General features: G+C 40.1%; 1 protein-coding gene across 1 annotated transcript in view; it reads left to right on the top strand.

Annotated features, from left to right (window-relative positions):
* Nucleotides 1-1,051: 1,051 nt before the first annotated feature.
* Nucleotides 1,052-18,768, top strand: part of kcnh1a (potassium voltage-gated channel, subfamily H (eag-related), member 1a) — a 32,307-nt gene continuing 14,590 nt past the window's right edge. Inside the window, exons 1-6 of the mRNA XM_068327193.1 lie at nt 1,052-1,676; nt 6,462-6,585; nt 9,715-9,821; nt 10,155-10,283; nt 11,168-11,286; nt 11,492-11,884. Coding sequence (XP_068183294.1) covers nt 1,604-1,676; nt 6,462-6,585; nt 9,715-9,821; nt 10,155-10,283; nt 11,168-11,286; nt 11,492-11,884 — 945 coding nt within the window. The 5' untranslated portion in view covers nt 1,052-1,603. The remainder of the gene's footprint in view (nt 1,677-6,461; nt 6,586-9,714; nt 9,822-10,154; nt 10,284-11,167; nt 11,287-11,491; nt 11,885-18,768) is intronic.

The following is an 18,768-nucleotide window of genomic DNA, read 5'->3' as shown; positions in this document are numbered from 1 at the left end:
TTTGACCTCTGCATTCAAGACACCAAATTGATAACTTGGTTGTTGGTCTTGTTTATCCTGAATAACCCTCAAAAGTTCATTATTGCATATGAAGTCAGCAGGTAAGCATGGGCTCTTTGGTATCGCCTCCGGTACAACTTTCATGACCATATAAGGCTTGAAGGAGCTTATTAAAATCTACTTCTACACGAGCCTCCAGTCCCACAGGAGGGTTAAATGTTTTCAAGAGGACTTTATAGTTGGGTATAAACCATTTATTACATGTCCAGTATTTTAAACCAGTGTGTTTGCCTCTTTGGATCAAAAGCCGTACAGCCCGGCTGATTGTGACCTTTGTAATCCAAACACATTACCTCACTGTGCCAACACCCTGGATGTTTGGTCGGAGCAATCCAATCAGATTTATGAACTGCAGTTCAACCCAGAAAATTTCTGTCCTGCCCTTTTGTCTTAATTTGCACCATTATTTGAGGGTTGTCTTTGTGTGCAAACTCCGAAGTAAAGGAGTCGGTGTGGAAAATGCTTTCTGTGAAAGTGCCTGAAAAAAACAAACTTTAATCAGTATTAAAGTTCCTCTAGGACGCCAGTTTCAAGAAGCTCAGCCCAAGTAATTCTTTGTGGAATAACTGAACAGAATTGCAGCAAATTTCCCTCAGTTAGGCAATGATCACAGGTCACTTTTTTCTAATTTGATAAGCCTTCATTCCTGCGGAGGAACAGATTAAATTATATAAAAGGGGCAAAAAAATGAGTTTAACCTGTCAAAGAAAAAATCTTGGAAAAATTGTCCAAATTGTCCCTGCATAAAAATACAGATAAAAGATAAAGGTATATATATATATATTAAAAAAGTACTTATAAGTGATACCGTGGGTGTTTGCTTAAGACATCTGAAATGAAGAACCAAGCAGTAGAGGTCTGTTTTATAAAACATGCTTAGAGATTAAAAATATATACAGTATTTAAATATTTTCATTAGGTTCAAATGAGACGAGTCTGTCAAACTTTTTTTTCTTTTTTGATCTTTAATATGAAGATTATGGGTTTTTTTTTTTTTACAAAATCTTTTAACAATATCCGCAATTAAAAGTAAGCCATGTGAATTGAAGTATTTTACCATCTCTGTACTGGAGTATTGTAGACGTATAAAGTCCGCAGGACAAAGATACAGGCAATAAAATCAGAAGTAATGACTACATTCATATTAATACTAATATTTGGGATCAGAGTAGCGCCTGATAAAATATTTCCACCGCTGGAGTTTGCCTTCCTCGTTCTGTCCACCTGGTGGCGCTCCAGGTCCTGTTGGCCCCTGTGTTGAAGCAGAGACTCTTCCCCCCTCCTGCATTCGTGCGCCCAGGCGTTGTTTTTGTCTCCTGGTTGATGAGGTGCGTGGCTCAAGAGGCGCCAACGCACCGCAGCGCACCGCACCGCACCGCACCGCACCGCACCGCACCGCACCGGGAAACCGAGTCATGAGCGCCCCTGACGCACAGCGCGTCTGTGAGGAATGCACGCAGCGCGTCAGAGCGGGGAGAACATGAAGACGAGCGACACATCGAGGAGTAAAAAATCACCCGCAGACGCCTGAGTGAAGAGCAGAATGGCGGGGGGTCGGAGGGGACTTGTGGCCCCCCAGAATACTTTTTTGGAGAATATTGTCAGACGGTCGAACGGTAAGGATGAGGATCAATAGGGTGTATTGGAATGAGATATTGATACATTCAACCTGGCCTCTCTTTAGAAAGCAGGTGAATAAGTTGAATTAACCAATTAACGGACCTGGAAAATGAAGGATGCGCAGGAAACCGTGAGGCGAACGGAAAAGTTGATTTCTATCCAGAGCTGCGCAGCAGAACGCAAAAACTGCCGGAGTGTCGAAGCGCTCGGTTCCCCCCTTCACGGGAGGTGTGATAAATCTATTCCCAATTAAGAGACTGAATTTAACACTGATTACAGACGGGGTCGGTGGAAATCTAAAAAGTGAACAGACAGACGTGTGTTCTTCTCGAAGTGTAAATAATTTGTGAGCGCGCAGAGGAGCAGAATTTAATCCGAGGGATCTCTGGTGTAAAAACAAATTATCATCGATTCTTCCAGAAGTTGCGTATTAGTTTGAAATGAAGCTGCTTTTACTGCTGGTCTCATTTTTTTATAACAACGGACAGCATCTAAATCTGAAACCGAATCATCTCCTGTGTGCTTTTTTTTTAAATTTATTTTTTAAATGTCAATTTGCGTGGATGACTGTTTTAGTTTCTAGAATTGACGTTGACTCAAGAGTTATCAATAAATCCGCCAATCAGCAGGATTACTTTGGTCAAATTGATTTCAAACGGTTGAATCGTGTTGTCTGTCTTCATCCAGGCTGACTGGGGCATTTCCACAGCACCATAAAAAAAACAAAAAAACAAATTCAACCCCTGCGATCTGGATACTGCACCAGGAATATTCAGGAATATTCAGCTAATCAGACAGTGATTCCCTGGCCTGTCTGTTGTTTTAGATTCAATACTTCTAAAACTGAATGTGAAACAGAATAATTAGCTTTGTGCCTCTTAACATCACATTAGTTCTACAGAAGCTTAATTTGTGGAGCTTTAATATCCCCCCCTGATGAGACGTTTGCTCAGAGTGAAGTTTGATTTCTTTTTTTTCTCTATTATTTATGTTCAGCTTCCCCAAAAGTGCTCAAACCCCAACTGGTGTCTGTGGGTATGCAGCCCTCCCTGTCATCTCCTTTAAAATGTGTTGTGACAGAAAGGAACAACTTGTTCAGAAAGGATGAACAAGCCGCTCCAGAATTAGGCTTTCTTTGGATGAATGATGCCAGGATTTGGCTCCCTTCTAATTTCTTAAGGGAAATCCTCCCCATTAAAACAAAAGCAAATGCACCCTGCATGTTTTGCTTATGACCTTGGGCGGTCTGTGGATTAGCAAGCAGTAAATCTCTCCAAAGCTAGAAACAAAAGAGCCGTGACTCTAATCTTCAGGATGCCACTGAGAAACAGTGGAGTGACTTGTGAGAGGAACAGCGGTGGGTAGATGTGCAGAAACAATGGCATTTCCATTTTGGGGCCTTTCAGCTCTTAATTTTTCGATTACCAGAAACAATAAGGGCAGTAAAGAATGTCTTAATAACTGACATCTATGTTGTGTTTCAAAATTGTGTTACATCAATGTAGCTCCACTGTAAAATTTTGCCTTGTTTTGAAATGTAGGCGAGCATTCAGAAACTCTATACGCAGCCTATTAAACAGTATGTTTTTAATCGAAAGTCAGTATAATAAAGCAACTGCTTGAATTATTTGTGGTTTGATCAGGAGACACTCTTGGTTGAATGGAATAATGCATCAAAAGATGTGGTCATTTTTATGCCTAAAAGAGTTGGTGGTGGAGACTCTTCGGCGATCAAAGACAAGAAATATATCTCCCCTGGGAGTCCAGATACTGCTGCTGGTGGTGGTGGCTGATGACTCTGCGGAATCTGATGATGAAGTTAGTGAATCTTTGAGGATTGGGCAGTGGACAGTGTAGTGTGAAATGAGTAGAGCAACAGAAAAAGGCATACTTGGAAAGATTGCAGCAAAACAATAGATAGCAGGCAAAGAATATCACTATGCTACTGGATAGATACTATCAGCTGATGGCTGTGCGATAGCTAGCATCAAATTTATCTGTTGGCAGCTGGCCCTCATGAACAGCTCTGATATTAGTTCAAGATTTTGCCTCAATATTTTTGCCATGACTGCAGTTAGATCAGATTTTCTGATCAGATTTACTGTAGAATACCGTAGATACCAGATCATCCCTTCAAAGCCCAGGAACCTCTTTAAAACATTTACCACTACTGTTTTGGATGAAAAAACAAAACAAAAAAACAAAACAGGATATAATGGAAAGGATAGTCTGTTTAATGTTGGAAAATAATTAAAAGGTGCAATTTTTAATAACAGCTTCTGAGGCATGATATTGTGAATGTGACTCACTATCGTCTTAGTTTTTGCACAGTGTGATATGCAAATTTAACAATTTCCAGCAACAGCCAATAAATAAGTTGATTGTAAACATACAATAACTTATCTTTTAGTTAGAAGGCAAGGAATAATTACCATGAACACAAAACAAACATTATTCTAATCATACAAGTCGGTATTTGCGTAATTTGGTGCTCGCAGGTATTGCATAGCATTGACTGAAACCGAGTTTTTTTCACAAATCTGCTTTGATAATATTTTTCATACTGATATAGAACAGAATGTCTGCATTAACTTATTGTCACTATTTTTAAAATTTTTTTAGCCTGATGTAGTTAAGCCAGGAGGGTCGTTCATGTTCTCCAACGCAGGATAGCTGAATTCATGAACAGTGTTGTAACCACCTGTGTGTTTATTTTGCTTGACACGTCCCGTCTCCTTTGTGTGACACTCAACAGATGTTTCTCACTGCAAGCTGTTAACCCTCTTTTCTTTTCACGTATTTCAGTTTGGACACTGTCACATAGACAGACAGGTACTTTAACATTTAGTTCGCTGTGTTGCTTATGTTTCTATCTCCTTTTAATGCACAACAACCAGTTCTATACCAAATGCTGTTAATTTACAAAGACACTAACTAATTAGCCGTGTTGGGAATTTTGAAATCTTGGTGAAAAAAAAAAAAAATCTGCTGCAACCCAGCAGTGAGTTAACAAATTCAGGGCTAATAAGAATCCCAGAGCTTTGGACTTAATTCCTTTTTTACGCTCCTCTGATCATTTGTAAAGTAACACGTTGGAATGGAACATCTCATTCGACATATTCTGTCTGTGCTTTTATGCTGTTGTTCTTCATTCCAGTTTCATTTATTGTGGTGTGTGTGTGTGTGTGTCTTTAAATGTGGTCTAAAAATAGCCTTACTGTATATGTTTGGTGCCAAGTGATTTTAATTCCCTCTTCTGCTATTTCACCCCTGTGTCATCACATTGTTGGAGTCTGTGTGCATAGCAGGGTGGTTTGCTGTGAGATCTGCAGTACAAATTAATTATTTTGTCAGATTTTATCTCCAATTATCTTAACTCCTCATCTACTATTAAACCCTTTTTATTGTTCTCCTTTTGTGCCTTTGTTATGCTCAGTTATGTATGTCTTAAAGTTTTCGATAAAGAACATTAATAAAGTACGACCGTGGTAGTCTGACACTTTATTTCTCACAAACAGAAAGATAAATATTCTGACTTATTTTCTTACTAAATGCATTTGCATATTTGACTTGTCTTTAAAATTACCTGTTCAGACATTTGAAACAAATCAAGTGGGCAGCTTTAAGCTCTTTAAGTCATACACATTTTTTCTTGACAAGTTTTTACACAATGCAATAATTCATATTTTATTATTCTTTTTTGTTCAAAACGTTGCTGCTAAAGTAGAAATAGATGGATTTTTCTCTGTTAATAGAATGAATTGTGACATAAAAAGCATTTTATGTCACCGTTTGTAGTTGTTAATTATAAAACTGAGCTTAAATTGAAGAATCAAAGTAAATAAGCTTCTGCAATATAAAGTTATTGAGATTTATTGTCTTCTTTTGGTGCCTTGTTGTAAAAAACACTGTATCGACATTGATGCACCACATTTGCAAAGGCATTTTTAAACTAATGTTAAAATAGAAAATAGTACTAAAGAACATAAATAATCTTATTTTTAAATAAATTTAGAATTACTTGGCATCGTAAGTGGTATGAGAAGTTCTGCAAATGAGCAAATACTAACAATGTGAAGATGATGAAACCTCCCCAGTCTTGTAAAAACCTGTCAGTGAACTATTAGTACCATGACTCCTTCCTGGAGGAGTGTATGCTGGGTTTTATATTTACTACATTTGCAATGGAGAATATTAAAATACAAAATCTTTCCACGGAAAACAAATAATTGGCAGTTTGGCAATCAAGAATGTAGTTAGGGAGGTCAAAGCCTTACTAAAATGTTACTATGGAAACAACCAAAAGTAATTTGAGTGTAAAATTCATAATATTTAAAATCCTTATTATGTAATGTGACTGATAGGGGAGATATGCTCTGCAAAAAAAATGATTAGAAATGGAAGGATGGACAAAATTGTGACGTCGCTGTTGATTCATGACTGGGGAGATGAGAATTCAAGGGGGAACATATTTGTCTGCTTTCTACATACGTCTACCACACTTACTTTATAGTATAATCAAAATGTCAAAAGTTCAAGATTCAAGTTCAAGATTACACAATGAAATTGGTTTCGTATCAGCGTCTTGTAATCCTATGAATAACATTCGGTGTCAACTGCAGGTCCACCAAGTCCTTGAATTTCCTTTTTTTTTTTGGTTCAAATGTCAAAGAACTCAATCTTTTACACCCAAACTACAGGTGCAGTATTAGTACGTGGCAGGAAATACTGTAATCCCAGGAGTTATTCTCCCTTTTTCTTTCCTGTGTACTTTCAAACAGACACCAACTTTGTCCTGGGAAACGCTCAGATAGTGGATTGGCCCATTGTCTACAGCAACGACGGTTTCTGTAAGTTGTCGGGGTACCACAGGGCAGAAGTGATGCAGAAAAGCAGCACCTGCAGGTAGGTAAAAGGATGTGTGTGTCTTTGCATGGACGTGTGAGAACTACTAATACAAAAGTGGTAAAATATTCGCTCCATAAAGGTATTCATGCATACATGATTACACACGCTCTCCATCAATCACAGCGGCTTTTGTCTGCCTCTGCCAGATTTCAAGCTAATTACAATGATGTTAGTGTATAAAATTAGTTAGCACCGGCATATTTAGAATTCATTTGATAGCTATTTTGCTGTATTAGATAAGCAAGATTAGCCGCTGACATTACAAGAACTTGTTACAGCTGCAACTATCGTGTTAATCTGGATAAGCTCGACCGTCGAAGATAGAATAATCGCACTATTGATGCCGATGGATCACAAACGCAGCAATGTTGACTTCCTTGGTGAGGTTTGTTTGATGTCACAAGTGCCTGCAGTAAAACAAATTGCGTGGGGCTCTCGGTTACATCCAACAGAGAGATGTAGAGTTGCAATCATTGTAAGTACCACAATAGATGATTTGTAAAGGTTTGACATTATTTTCAATTCAATGTATTGATTTATGCACCCTCATGTTGAGCTAATGGTCAGGGGGGCTTATTTACTGGTAATGTGATCATCCTTTCTTTGCTGTATTGTAATTGAAAGTGCTGCAAGCACTGCCCATGTAGAATGCATCGGCGGTGCAACAAAAATATTTCATCAGTTTATAATTCAAGAGTGACTGCTTCTGCTTCAGGATTATTCAGAAGAAAAAGACTATCTACATCCCAGCTATCAGCTCTGCAGGACTGAACCGAGGCACAGTCTTCATTCTATAGAACCACAACATTTCCTTATGTCCAAGCACTTGGCCACAATGTCCAGGAAACACCGCCTTTATCAGGCAGAAACCTCAAACAGACCCGAGATTCAAGTAGGACGGTCCTCAGCTCAGAATAAATGAGATAGAAAGATTAAGTCGTAGACGTCCACCTCAATGTCGGGATTTATCATCAGACTCCAAAACAAGCCAAATTTTACAGCGATCTTTCTTGTAGTTCTGGACTTACTCCCATGTGGATACGCAAGAAAATGACGTCAACTTTAGAGGAATCACTCAATCATTCGTGGCTCAAACCTCATGGACAGTTACCAGCTACTTTATGCTGCAGTTTGCAGTGTGAAGAACGAACAGTATAAAGAGGTCAGAAAGAGACAAACTTCTTCACACTCGGTCTCACTCTGAGAATCCAGTTCAGCCTCTTCCCCTTGGCAGAGTGTCTCAGCAGAGGAGGGTAAAATCAAATCATATTCTGCCGTGTTGGAGTGATGGAGAATGAGCCTCAAAATCATGATTAATGCGGTATTTCCACAAGTGAAGACAGTTCGCCTGCTCTTTCCTTCTAGCAGTTGCAGAAAGCAGACAACTAAGACACACGTCTGTGATGTAATCAGGCTGAAACAGTTGAAACTTCCATATTGTCACAGAATGAAAAAGCAACAGTTTGGGCAGCTTGTGGATGCCCTCACGATAAATCCGTCGACACAACAGGATAAACATGGTATTTTTAAAAAAAGAAAAGCATGTCTGGACACGTGTGTGGTCTGAATGAGCATTCCAGCCTCCAGTGTGTTAATAGAGACACGTGGAAACAGCCGCTGGTAGATTTAAAAGTCTGGGACATTTTCCTAATAGTCAGAGCCAGACTATTACTGATTTATACCCTGAGGTCCCAAAGCGCATGTCTTAGAGTACTTGCCAATACAAATATTGAGTGTAGTGCGTGATGATTGTTGTAGGTTTATTTTGCATGTTTATTTTTAGCTTGCAAGAGCAAGTCTTACGTCTGTAAGAGAAAGGGATTTGGATCTGAAATACTCTCTTTCAGATCGTATAAATAGAAACGCCAACGTAAAATGAGTGATTCCAGAAGGATTAGCTGTGCAACGTACATTATAGCATTTAGCAACGTCTAGTTTGTCCACTGATGTAGTTTAAAAACCCAGGGAGAACCCCAGAGAGCTGCTAGCATGGCTGTTAACGCTCAGTCTTGATCCACTCTAGAAATGTACAAGAGTGTTTTTAATTTTTTTTTCAGCAAAAGAAACAATTGCTTTTGTCTTTATTTTGTATTTAAGTAATTTAGGACAGGCACAGCACGCCTGAAGTACACTAAACTCAACAATATTGACCTTTTTTTTAATCTCGAAAGCATTTGGTTGCTTCAAATAAAGGTTTTTCTTTTTTGATTTTATACATAATTTGTGCCTCTTTAAAATCCACCAGAGCCTCTTGTATTTTTTCCAATATCCTTCCACATCTTTAATCATTTCGTCTCCAAGTTATTTTCCATCTTACTTTTCTGTCAAAACATCTTAATGATGCTGATTATGAGGTAATAAAACTTTCCAGAGCGAGGACGTTTGATGTTGGAGAGGAAGACTTAAAAAGAAAATGTAAGGTGGAGTGTTGAGTTTAATATCTGAGCCTTTTCTGCCGAGCGAGTGGGAATCAAAGATGCTACCTCCATTCAAAATGCTCTTACAGTGTTTTATCTCCAGTGATGTATATATTTGTCTTATAGCTGATCCTGTAAACACGCATTGACAAACCTGTGAGGGATTATTTTTCTGGAGGACAGACACATTACTCAGAGAGAGAAGAGCCGTCAGTGGTTTTTACATCAAGCACTGCTCTAAAAAATCTGCTCGGCATCAGAATGTAGTCTCATTAAATTTATCCATCCTTTTTAGATTTCATAACAAACTCAGTTATATTTAGATCATGCTGGAACAGGCTGCCACTGAGGGTGGCGGTAACAACTAAAGTATGATGAATGTCTCTGCAGCGTGGCTAAATGTGCTCATGCTTTCTTGACCCATCTTCAAATTTAATTTGTTTTCGAGGGGAACTTTGCATTTGGCCAATTAGACACTAGGCAGCATTAATCTTTTTAAAAATATGTTTTAGGGTGCACTGGAATGAGTTTTAATCTGTTGTTCACAAATTATACACTCAAATTTAGATAGAAAAGTCCAATAAAGAGACATAAAAATAAAACAAGAAAGATGGAACCACAAGATCGTCGTCCTCAGTGCCGGGGAGAGCACGCTTATCCAAAGTACCGCCGTCTATTAAATATTGATCTTCTCCTTCGTGTTTTCCAGCTTCATGTACGGGGAGCTCACGGACAAGGATACGACGGAAAAAGTTCGACTAACGTTTGAGAATTACGAGATGAACTCATTTGAAATATTGATGTACAAGAAGAACAGTAAGTAGCAAGGAAAGAGATATATGTGAAGTTCCACCCTCTTGTCATGTAAATGTATTCAGGGGCTCTGTAACATAAAGCCCCGTTCAAAGGCAGCCCAGAACCATTTTACCTAAGAAGAAACAAACCAATTGGTTGAGTTCCATTCACCAGAAAAATGTGATATTGTGTTTGCTTCTAATCCCAGGTGTCACCTCCCTCTCCTTGCAAAAAAAAAAAAGACTGAAAGTCCATATCAGTTTATTTGATGCAATCAAAATTTATGCATGTGGTTCCCGTTCTCCTAAAGCAAGCAGGCAGTGCAGATCAATATTTATCTCTTCTTACATTCAGGAACACCTGTTTGGTTTTTTGTGAAGATCGCGCCCATTCGAAATGAACAAGAGAAGGTGGTCCTGTTTCTTTGCACGTTCAGCGACATCACAGCCTTCAAACAGCCCATTGAGGACGATTCTTCCAAAGGTAAGTCGACAAATTCAATGAAATCCCAAGTTTCGCATTTGGTGACAAAACGAGAGAGCTGGAAATATTGTTAGTCCGTCAGAAGTTGCCGTTCAACCCCGTGAATCTGCACAGGGTAGTAAAATCCAAATCAATCCAGGCACCTGGGGGCAGCTAGAATAGAACAGGAACTAGCCCTAGTGGAGCGACCATACACAATCATGACAGGTAGTGCTCGTTGCATCACTAAACATACCAGAATGGGGTTTCCCAAATCAAGAATAGCTGTTTTTTCCACCCCACTGACAGCAGAAAGTAGCTATAAATACAACATGAGGTAGTGAGCAGCGTGTTCAACCCGCCTGACACACAGTCGTTTTAATAGTCACACTCCCTCCAGCTCTCTCTCCACCCTCTCCCGAGGAAAATGCTCATAGATTCTCCACCATGTTCACTAGCTAGTCGCTAAGTTTCACTAACCGTCTGGATGTGGATGCTAGAGAGAGCAGTGAAAGATTAGATCAGAAACAGCAAGAGAGAGACGATGTGAAGCTCCATTGAGCTGAAGAATCGCTTTAAATTGCCCAAACGCACCGATACCATTATGCAGATTATAATAACTATAGCGTTTTGTGTAGGATTGTGAAGCCCTGACAAAAAGTAAACGATGGCAGTTAACGTCAGTCTATTATAAAGCCTGGATGCGCCGCGTGGCCGCGTGACAAAGAAGGTTCAGCTGCTCACTGATCTCAAGGTTAATCACAATTTTATTGCCGAAAAAGCACTTTCAGGCCTCGATTTTCCAGGTTACAGAACTTTGAAGGAAACAGTTTTTTTCCTCCAGCCGTGAAATATTGAAAATCCTCATGTGAATAATGCATCTTTTGCATGTTTGTGATCCTCAGGCTGGGGGAAGTTTGCCCGGCTGACTCGAGCTCTAACGAGCAGTCGAGGAGTCCTACAGCAGCTGCAGCCCACGGTCCACAAAGGGGAGAACGTCCACAAGCACTCCCGCTTGGCTGAGGTATGGAGGATGCGCATTACGGGAGAAAACAAGGCAGGCGCGGAGAAAACAAGGACGAGTCCTTCTGATCTTGTCGACTTCTAAGACTCAACACATCTTTTCTTAGGAGCTGATGAGCTATCGGCGCTGCCGGCGTCGAGCTGCAGTCGTGCCGGCCTCCTGTTGTGTGCGTTTATTATCTGTCTGACTCACTGTTGTTCGGCAGGTGCTGCAGCTAGGCTCAGACATCCTACCCCAGTACAAACAGGAGACCCCCAAAACCCCTCCTCACATCATCCTCCACTACTGCCTCTTCAAGACCACGTGGGACTGGGTCATCCTCATCCTCACCTTCTACACGGCCATCATGGTGCCCTACAACGTCTCGTTCAAGACTAAGCAGAACAACGTGACCTGGCTGGTGGTGGACAGCATCGTGGACGTCATCTTCCTGGTGGACATCGTTTTGAACTTCCACACCACGTTCGTGGGACCCGCCGGCGAGGTCATCTCAGATCCCAAGCTGATTCGAATGAACTACCTGAAGACGTGGTTTGTAATCGACCTGCTGTCCTGCCTGCCGTACGACGTCATCAACGCCTTCGAGAACGTAGACGAGGTGAGCAGGTTCTGCGCTGAAGTGTAAGAAACCGCTTGTTACTTATTATTTGTGTGTTGTTGTTGTTTTTTTTGGACTGCCAACATCTACTCGATGGATTCTCATGAGATCTGATGGGAGTGTTGAGTTTTGTTTTGTTTTTTTTAAAGATTTGAGTGAATCAGAATAAAGGGAATAAAGATTGGGGCTGTTTTTGTCACCAACTGCTCGACAAGTTTTCTCAAATCTTGGTGAATGAACCGTTGAAATTTGGGCTAGCTCCCTTGAGAAATGGATCCAAGCCCTACGGGCTGGGTGGATTAATGTTTCACTTGTGTAAAAGGGACTGTTAGGTCTAAGTTACTACGACACCGACTGGTCTGAATGATTACTGTGGGGAGATATTACTCAGCATCTATTTCTAATCTATTAATGTTTTCGTCAGGATTTTTGGCACCTACCACGACAGTATTTTCCAGCTTCTTAAATGTGAGGATTTCTTTTTCTTAGCACAAGTTTTACAAGATAGCACCTTCAGCACCCTCAGCAAATGTCAGGCGAGCTACTTTGAAAAACTAACAGAGCGTTGCACAGCAGGGGGTCTGAGAGCATTAGTTAACTAAGGATTGTTCAATAAAGATTTACTTTTGGGGTGCTAACATATTGAACTTCCTTTTGTAGTTATATTCAAGTGCATAATTTATGCTTTGTTTCATGCTTCAAAAAGGCTATGAAAAAAGTTTTGATCATGAACGAGGAGAAAGTTTTATACATGCGTTCGTAGACGGTAACAAATATAGTTTAAACTTAACGCTAACAAATTGGACGCTACTCAGTCTGCACAGCCTTTTGCTCTGAGCTGGGAGCTAAAATGGTAGCGGTTGTAATTTCTAAGGTGATTGACAGGCTATTAAGTTTCCACACAAGTACTTTGCTGCATCTCGGAACCGCCGTACATCAGCTCCCTTTCACCGGTTGTTGTTTCAAACACTGACAGGGAAAAGTAAGCAGCACAATAACACGCTTGTTTGTGAATTCGTAAATGTTGGACTGTAATGAGGAAGGTTTTTGTGGAGAGCCATTATTACAGGATCCTGAGATAATTGACGCGTTTTAATTTGAGAGTGCATCATTGAGACGTAGGCTCCCTTTAGTCCTCACTGATGCTGAACAGCATTAGTGGCTAAACAGCTGCTGAAAGCACTGAGTGATGGGACTACATGCTACGCTACCAGGCTAGCAGGAGGAATGAATGGATTTCTGATTGAAACTGTTTCACATGCAGCATCATGAAAATATCTGAAACATCATCTCAATTATCTGCACTGGATTAAATGTCAAAATTACTTATTTCAAAAGTTGGAAAAACAATTCTAAGAAATCGTGGACTTCAGTTTGCCCTTCTTGAGCCTTTGCTATCACATCTTCTGCATTTTCATTTTGTTTTCCACGACTCCAAAGACTGCAAACCTATATTTTTTGCAATCTTGACCTTGTGGAAAATTCCTTGACTGACATAAAACCTGCAAAATCAATTTTATATGTGAAGGCAAAAAAAAAATGATTTGACGGCCTTGATCTAGATTGAAAGCTTGAAATATTGAGCCCTCAAGATCACAGTTTATTCCTCCAGCACACAAACACACTGATTAAGTGGAGCCCCAGGGCCCTGCACTTCCCGGTTTTCATTATGATAATGCATCATTGTGTGTGCTTGCGTGTGCTTAAACATGTCACCTCTCATGACGTGCGAGTGTTATTGCGACATCTTGGCAGCATAAAATGCAGTGAAAGCAGAACGGTGCACACGTCGGCTCTCGGGGGCTGTCAGGTAGCAACCGGATCAGGGGATAATATGAAATTCTGTCATTTAAAATAAAGAACAAAAAAAAAAAAAAGCAGGAGTGTTGGTGGGCAGCCAGTCGCTTTTGCAGTTGCAGCATTTTGGACATTTCTATCTAGTCTTTCAACCTTTCAGCAATTTTTAACGCTGACAAGTTGAAGTGGCCGGAGCAGAAACAGCAGAAAAACAACATTTATTGTGATTCCGAGTCGACATCGACGTCATTTGAGCTTTTCAGCATCATCACAAAAGACAAGAAAATGTAAAATGGCTTAGATTTAATTGCGGCTGCTGCCAATAATTTAGATAATCAGTTCAATGAAATGTAAGTCTTAGACTTTTTTGACTGGAGACTGAATATCTTTGCCCTTTGGACTGTGGATTGGCCAAAAGAAATGCCAGTTTGAGCTCAGGGAAATTGTGATGTTCATTTTTGTACTGGAAAATAATTGCCAAGTTGATGTTTACAGTTTGAAACCTGCAGTGTTTCCTGTAATGTTTGCTTTTAGAATTCTCTCTCTGATGCTTTGCAGCAAACCTGGACGTGCTTTCATGTAATTCTACATTAAATAGTCATGAAAAAAAGTAAAGATGCAGAACAAGTTTTCAAAATATATCTATTGTCAATTTTGATTTTCAAATTTTGACTGTCTGGACTTGTTATGCATGAATGGAAACCGAATGTCAGGCAGAGTTTACCTTACTCCCTGCAGTGGTGAGAACAGAAACCCTCTGAGCATGCTCAGAAGTCAGAAGCAATGCCACGTATATCAACCACTGTCAATTTAAGTGACATAAAGCATCACTCTGTCCCACTGTGTGACTTTTAAATGTGTTATTAATAGCTCAGGATAATGTAAAAATTCAGCTACACCTCACTTTGGCCATCTAGCCTTTAAAAATTCAGCTAAATGAGCTATGATGATTTACTAACTACAGAAACATCTGATCAGTTACATGGTTAAATGTGAGAATTTATATTTTCGCTGTTAAAAATTCAGGGATCCTGTAGCTGTGTTCCAACAGTGATCAATTAAACAATAGTGAAAATAATATTTCTCTGCAGCCTTACACAATCTTGTTGTGTATTTCTTTACTGTTAGGGTATAATCTTTGTAAATCGTCAACGCTACGACCGTCTGCATCAGGTTAATCCGCCCGTGTCTCTGCAACCATTCCAGCAACTCCAATTTGCTCCCAATTGCTTTGAGGCAATCCAAGGCAGGGGTAAATGAGAGCGAGTGAACAATTGCCCGTGTTATTAAACCGGCCCCAAAATATCTCGCTGCTGCTGCTGCTGCTGCTGCAGACCTTAATGACTAACATGAATAACTGTGATGGCTGTTTTCCCCAGAAGGTCTCCAAGTTAGCAAGAAGCAGCTGTCAAAGTTTGTCTCCACAATCTGAATCCATCCTCCGTCACTTTGAGAGCGACTGAAGCGCAATAATCGATCAATAATCAGTAAATGAACCTCTTGTTTAACAGACTGACGGAGCTTTCAGTGCATGGTTTACACAAAAGGTTATTTTTATGTTTCTATTTATTTGGAACCTTTATTGGATATTGATTTTCTATTTCTTCTCTCCCTCTCTCTTTCTTTTCTCTCTCTCTTCTTCTCTCTTTTCCCGTATTTGTGTTTTGTTTTTGTTTTCCTTCTTTTCCATCCCTCCGTTGTGTTTGCATGGCCACGCTCCGTCTTCTGCCTATATTCATGCATGGGACACGATGGGAAGAATTGGAATCACCGAGCTGTCACTCAAGTAGGCTTCAGTTTGATTAGAATGTGATAATGAACAGTTTTGTCTTTTCATTTACTTTCACACCTGACAGAACATACATGTGCGTGTGTTATCATGAAGCACCGCTTTCCCCGTGCCATCAATTCATCCAGCGTTTCAAAGACACGACATCAGAAGCGCTGGTGCGTGAAATAAATGCCACAGAGAGCACCTGAAGATCTGTGCTACTTGTTTTTTTTTCCTGCTTTTCATGACGTGGCGATAGCAACAATCAGACTGTTGTGTACATTTTGAAAATGAACGATGGCATCATTAAAGCTGCAGGAGACCTCATCCAGTCCCCACTTCTGTAATAACATGCCATTTGTGACAAAGTGACTGCAGCGTGTCGCTGCAGTTGAACTTTCAAGGTAAAAGTGTCTATTATTATTTAAATTATTATTATGATTAGTATTATTATTTCATAGAATAAATGCAAAGTATTATTGAAATGCAGATATATCACAGAAGGAACATGAAAAGAAAATTAACGGAACAATTGAAAAGAAAATAAGGTATAATTTGTAAAAAAAAAAAAAAAAAGGTGAACAAATTGGTTCTTGAATTGCTTTTCTTTTTTTCTTTTGTTTTGCTGTAATTATTCTATTTATAGCCTGTAGCGAGGCTCTGGAGGATTACAGATATTGTGTTAAATCTTTTTTTTTTTTGGTATGATTTGTTGCCAGAATATTAAATGACGACTGCGATGGCGTAGCTGCTGTTCAGTAGCGACAAGCTAATAATACCAATTACAGTTGAAGAAGTTGAAGGACTTTCAGACGCTGCTGAAAGAGTCGCATGAATTTTTTGATCAAATGATTCCGTGCATGTGACGGAAAAGATCACGTGCCTGCAAGAATTAACCCCCGAGTTCAAATGCTTCCAAATGTGTTTCTCTATGTATGGAGGTGGTGTATATGTACCAGGCAGGATTGCTTAGGTCAATCCTAACCTTAGATCAGGTGTGTCAAACCCATTTTCACCTAGGGCCACATCAGCATAATGGCTGTAATCAAAGCGCCAGATGTAACGTAAACGTAAAATGTAACGTAAATGTAATGTAAAATAAATGTAAGTACTCTGAATTTATTCCTTTTTTTAATTTTCAAACATTACAATTACATGAAATGATGTGGCGGGCCACTTTTGGCCCCCGGGCCTTGAGCTTGACACATGTGCCTTAGATTATGAATAGCAGCATCAGCAGTCATAGCTAACCTGATAATCGCAACTGCACGGCCTTGGCACGCTTCACGGCAAAGGGGATACAAGAAAAATGGTGTAAAGTGCATCAATTATAGCAGAAAAGCGATGCTAAAAATGAAAATACGGCATCATTCCTTTAACGTAATGGCCCTGTGTCGGACTGTAGAATTTAAAAATGCAACGTTAAGTTCTGGTGGAAGAAAAGCAATTATGAGGGGTCGCCTGATCCGTGGTTAGGATGCACATTCCGCACATTACTGCATATATTTTTGTTCATTTCTGGATCGCCGGCTTCACAAATGCTTATTTTTTGTAATTTGGACGGAGCTGTTTGTCTGTTGAAGGGCCTTTCAGACCCCGAAGTGATTTGACCTGCGGTTTATGCGAAAAGTCATCACGGAACAGCTATAGCTGGAAATAATGGGCTCGGTAATGCACCGGCGCCGTTGTTGTGTTACGTCTGAATGGCCCTTTGTTAATGCGTGGCTCTGGTTTTGATGATGTCTGTTCCGCATAAAGGCTGCTAGTAGGAGAAACACAAACCATCTAAATCCCAAGAAAAACCCAGTAGTTTTTTTTTTTCTTCGCTCCTGTTTATGTCAGAGCCGAACAAATGAGACACATTGATGAGGGTTAGAGATGCTGGGTTTGTTTGGGAGCTGTGGAAAGCCGTGTTTTCTCTCGTTTGCCGTTGGGAGTTGTAACCTCCTGGATTCAGTCCCATGTGAGAGTGGCAGCAGTGTTCTCATTGCAGTCTCTGATTCAGGACTGTTTAGCTTATTGCTGTTGGCATGAAGAGACAGCAGGGCCCGCCCAAGCCTCCAAGGGGCCCTAAGCAAAACATGGTATTGAGACCCCTCTATCAGTGTCGATAATACTGATCATTCGCAGGTCTACTATAAACTTATTTAGTTTTTAATCTGTTATTACAAAAGCACTTGTGAAACTCAGTGTGAGAACTTCTTGTTAGTAGATTGTAATCGACAATGATAAAGATGGTAGAGGCAGACAACAAATTTACAGACTTGCAAAAAAAACAAAAACAGACTATTAATATTTAGCAAAAGTCAGCAAGTCAAGTAATTAAGCAATTCACGCAAGTAAGATGCTCCATTGGTGCCTAAAATGTGCATCAAACGCGCCGCCCCAAGCAAACAGGCCTCATTTGGCATCTGTAGATTGTTTTGTTTCTTTTTAAATAGAATAAATTTGATGTTGTCTTGAAAATCACTCAAATATGCAAAGCAATTGTAATCTCGTTTTAATAATAAAATGCAAATATATTTTTTCAAAATTAGCTGCTCTTAGAGGCCTCCTTTTGGTGGTCAGCACTCAAAGCGGGCGCTTAATTCTCTTATGCCATGGGCCTGCTCTCAGAAAGAGCTTCAACTGAGGAGGATTCCCTTGAATGATCAGTTTTAGAGAATTTTACGATGGATTAATTCACATCCCCAAAATGTTTGACCGTTTCCTCAGTATCTTTCCTATTTTTAAAGTTTTCTCCCAAGTTATGTTTGCGGCACGTGCGGCAGAACTCTAAAGCCTGATTGCACTAATAATTGAATTGCGTTGCTGAGGTCTGTAAAGTGATTTTAGAGGAGCTGAGGTGTCTGGCAGGCAGCTCGATCAGATCAAGTGACAGCGAGCGCTGCAGTCGGACTCGGATTGCAGACCACAGCACATTAGCAGGATCGATACGGCTGCCACCACACGAGCACAATACCACCAGCAAACTGATGGGGTTGTCTGTTTGAATCCCTCGGCGTTTCAGTATGCAGCTGCTGAGTCGACATTTTCCTTTATGTAATTTACCCTCGAAGTTTCACCAACATATGCTAACACGTTGAAGTCATCAATCTGATCATTTTTCATAGTGGGAAATCCCACTATCCCAATGCGTGTCTCTTTCTCTCTTTCTCTCTCTCTCTCTCTCTCTCTCACACACACACACCCTAACCGTCTTCCTGTGGGCAGAGAGGACCGTACCACCTTCTTTCTATACAATCAATAATTAGTGTGTTCCCACCATCATATTGATCACAGCAGTAATCCTCCTAATGAAGCGGGGCAGTCTGTG

The sequence above is a fragment of the Antennarius striatus genome, chromosome 11 (assembly GCF_040054535.1).
Source record: "Antennarius striatus isolate MH-2024 chromosome 11, ASM4005453v1, whole genome shotgun sequence".
Lineage (NCBI taxonomy): Eukaryota > Metazoa > Chordata > Actinopteri > Lophiiformes > Antennariidae > Antennarius > Antennarius striatus.
Note: the sequence above shows the minus strand (reverse complement) of the source record. Positions and strands in the feature narration are given on the sequence as shown.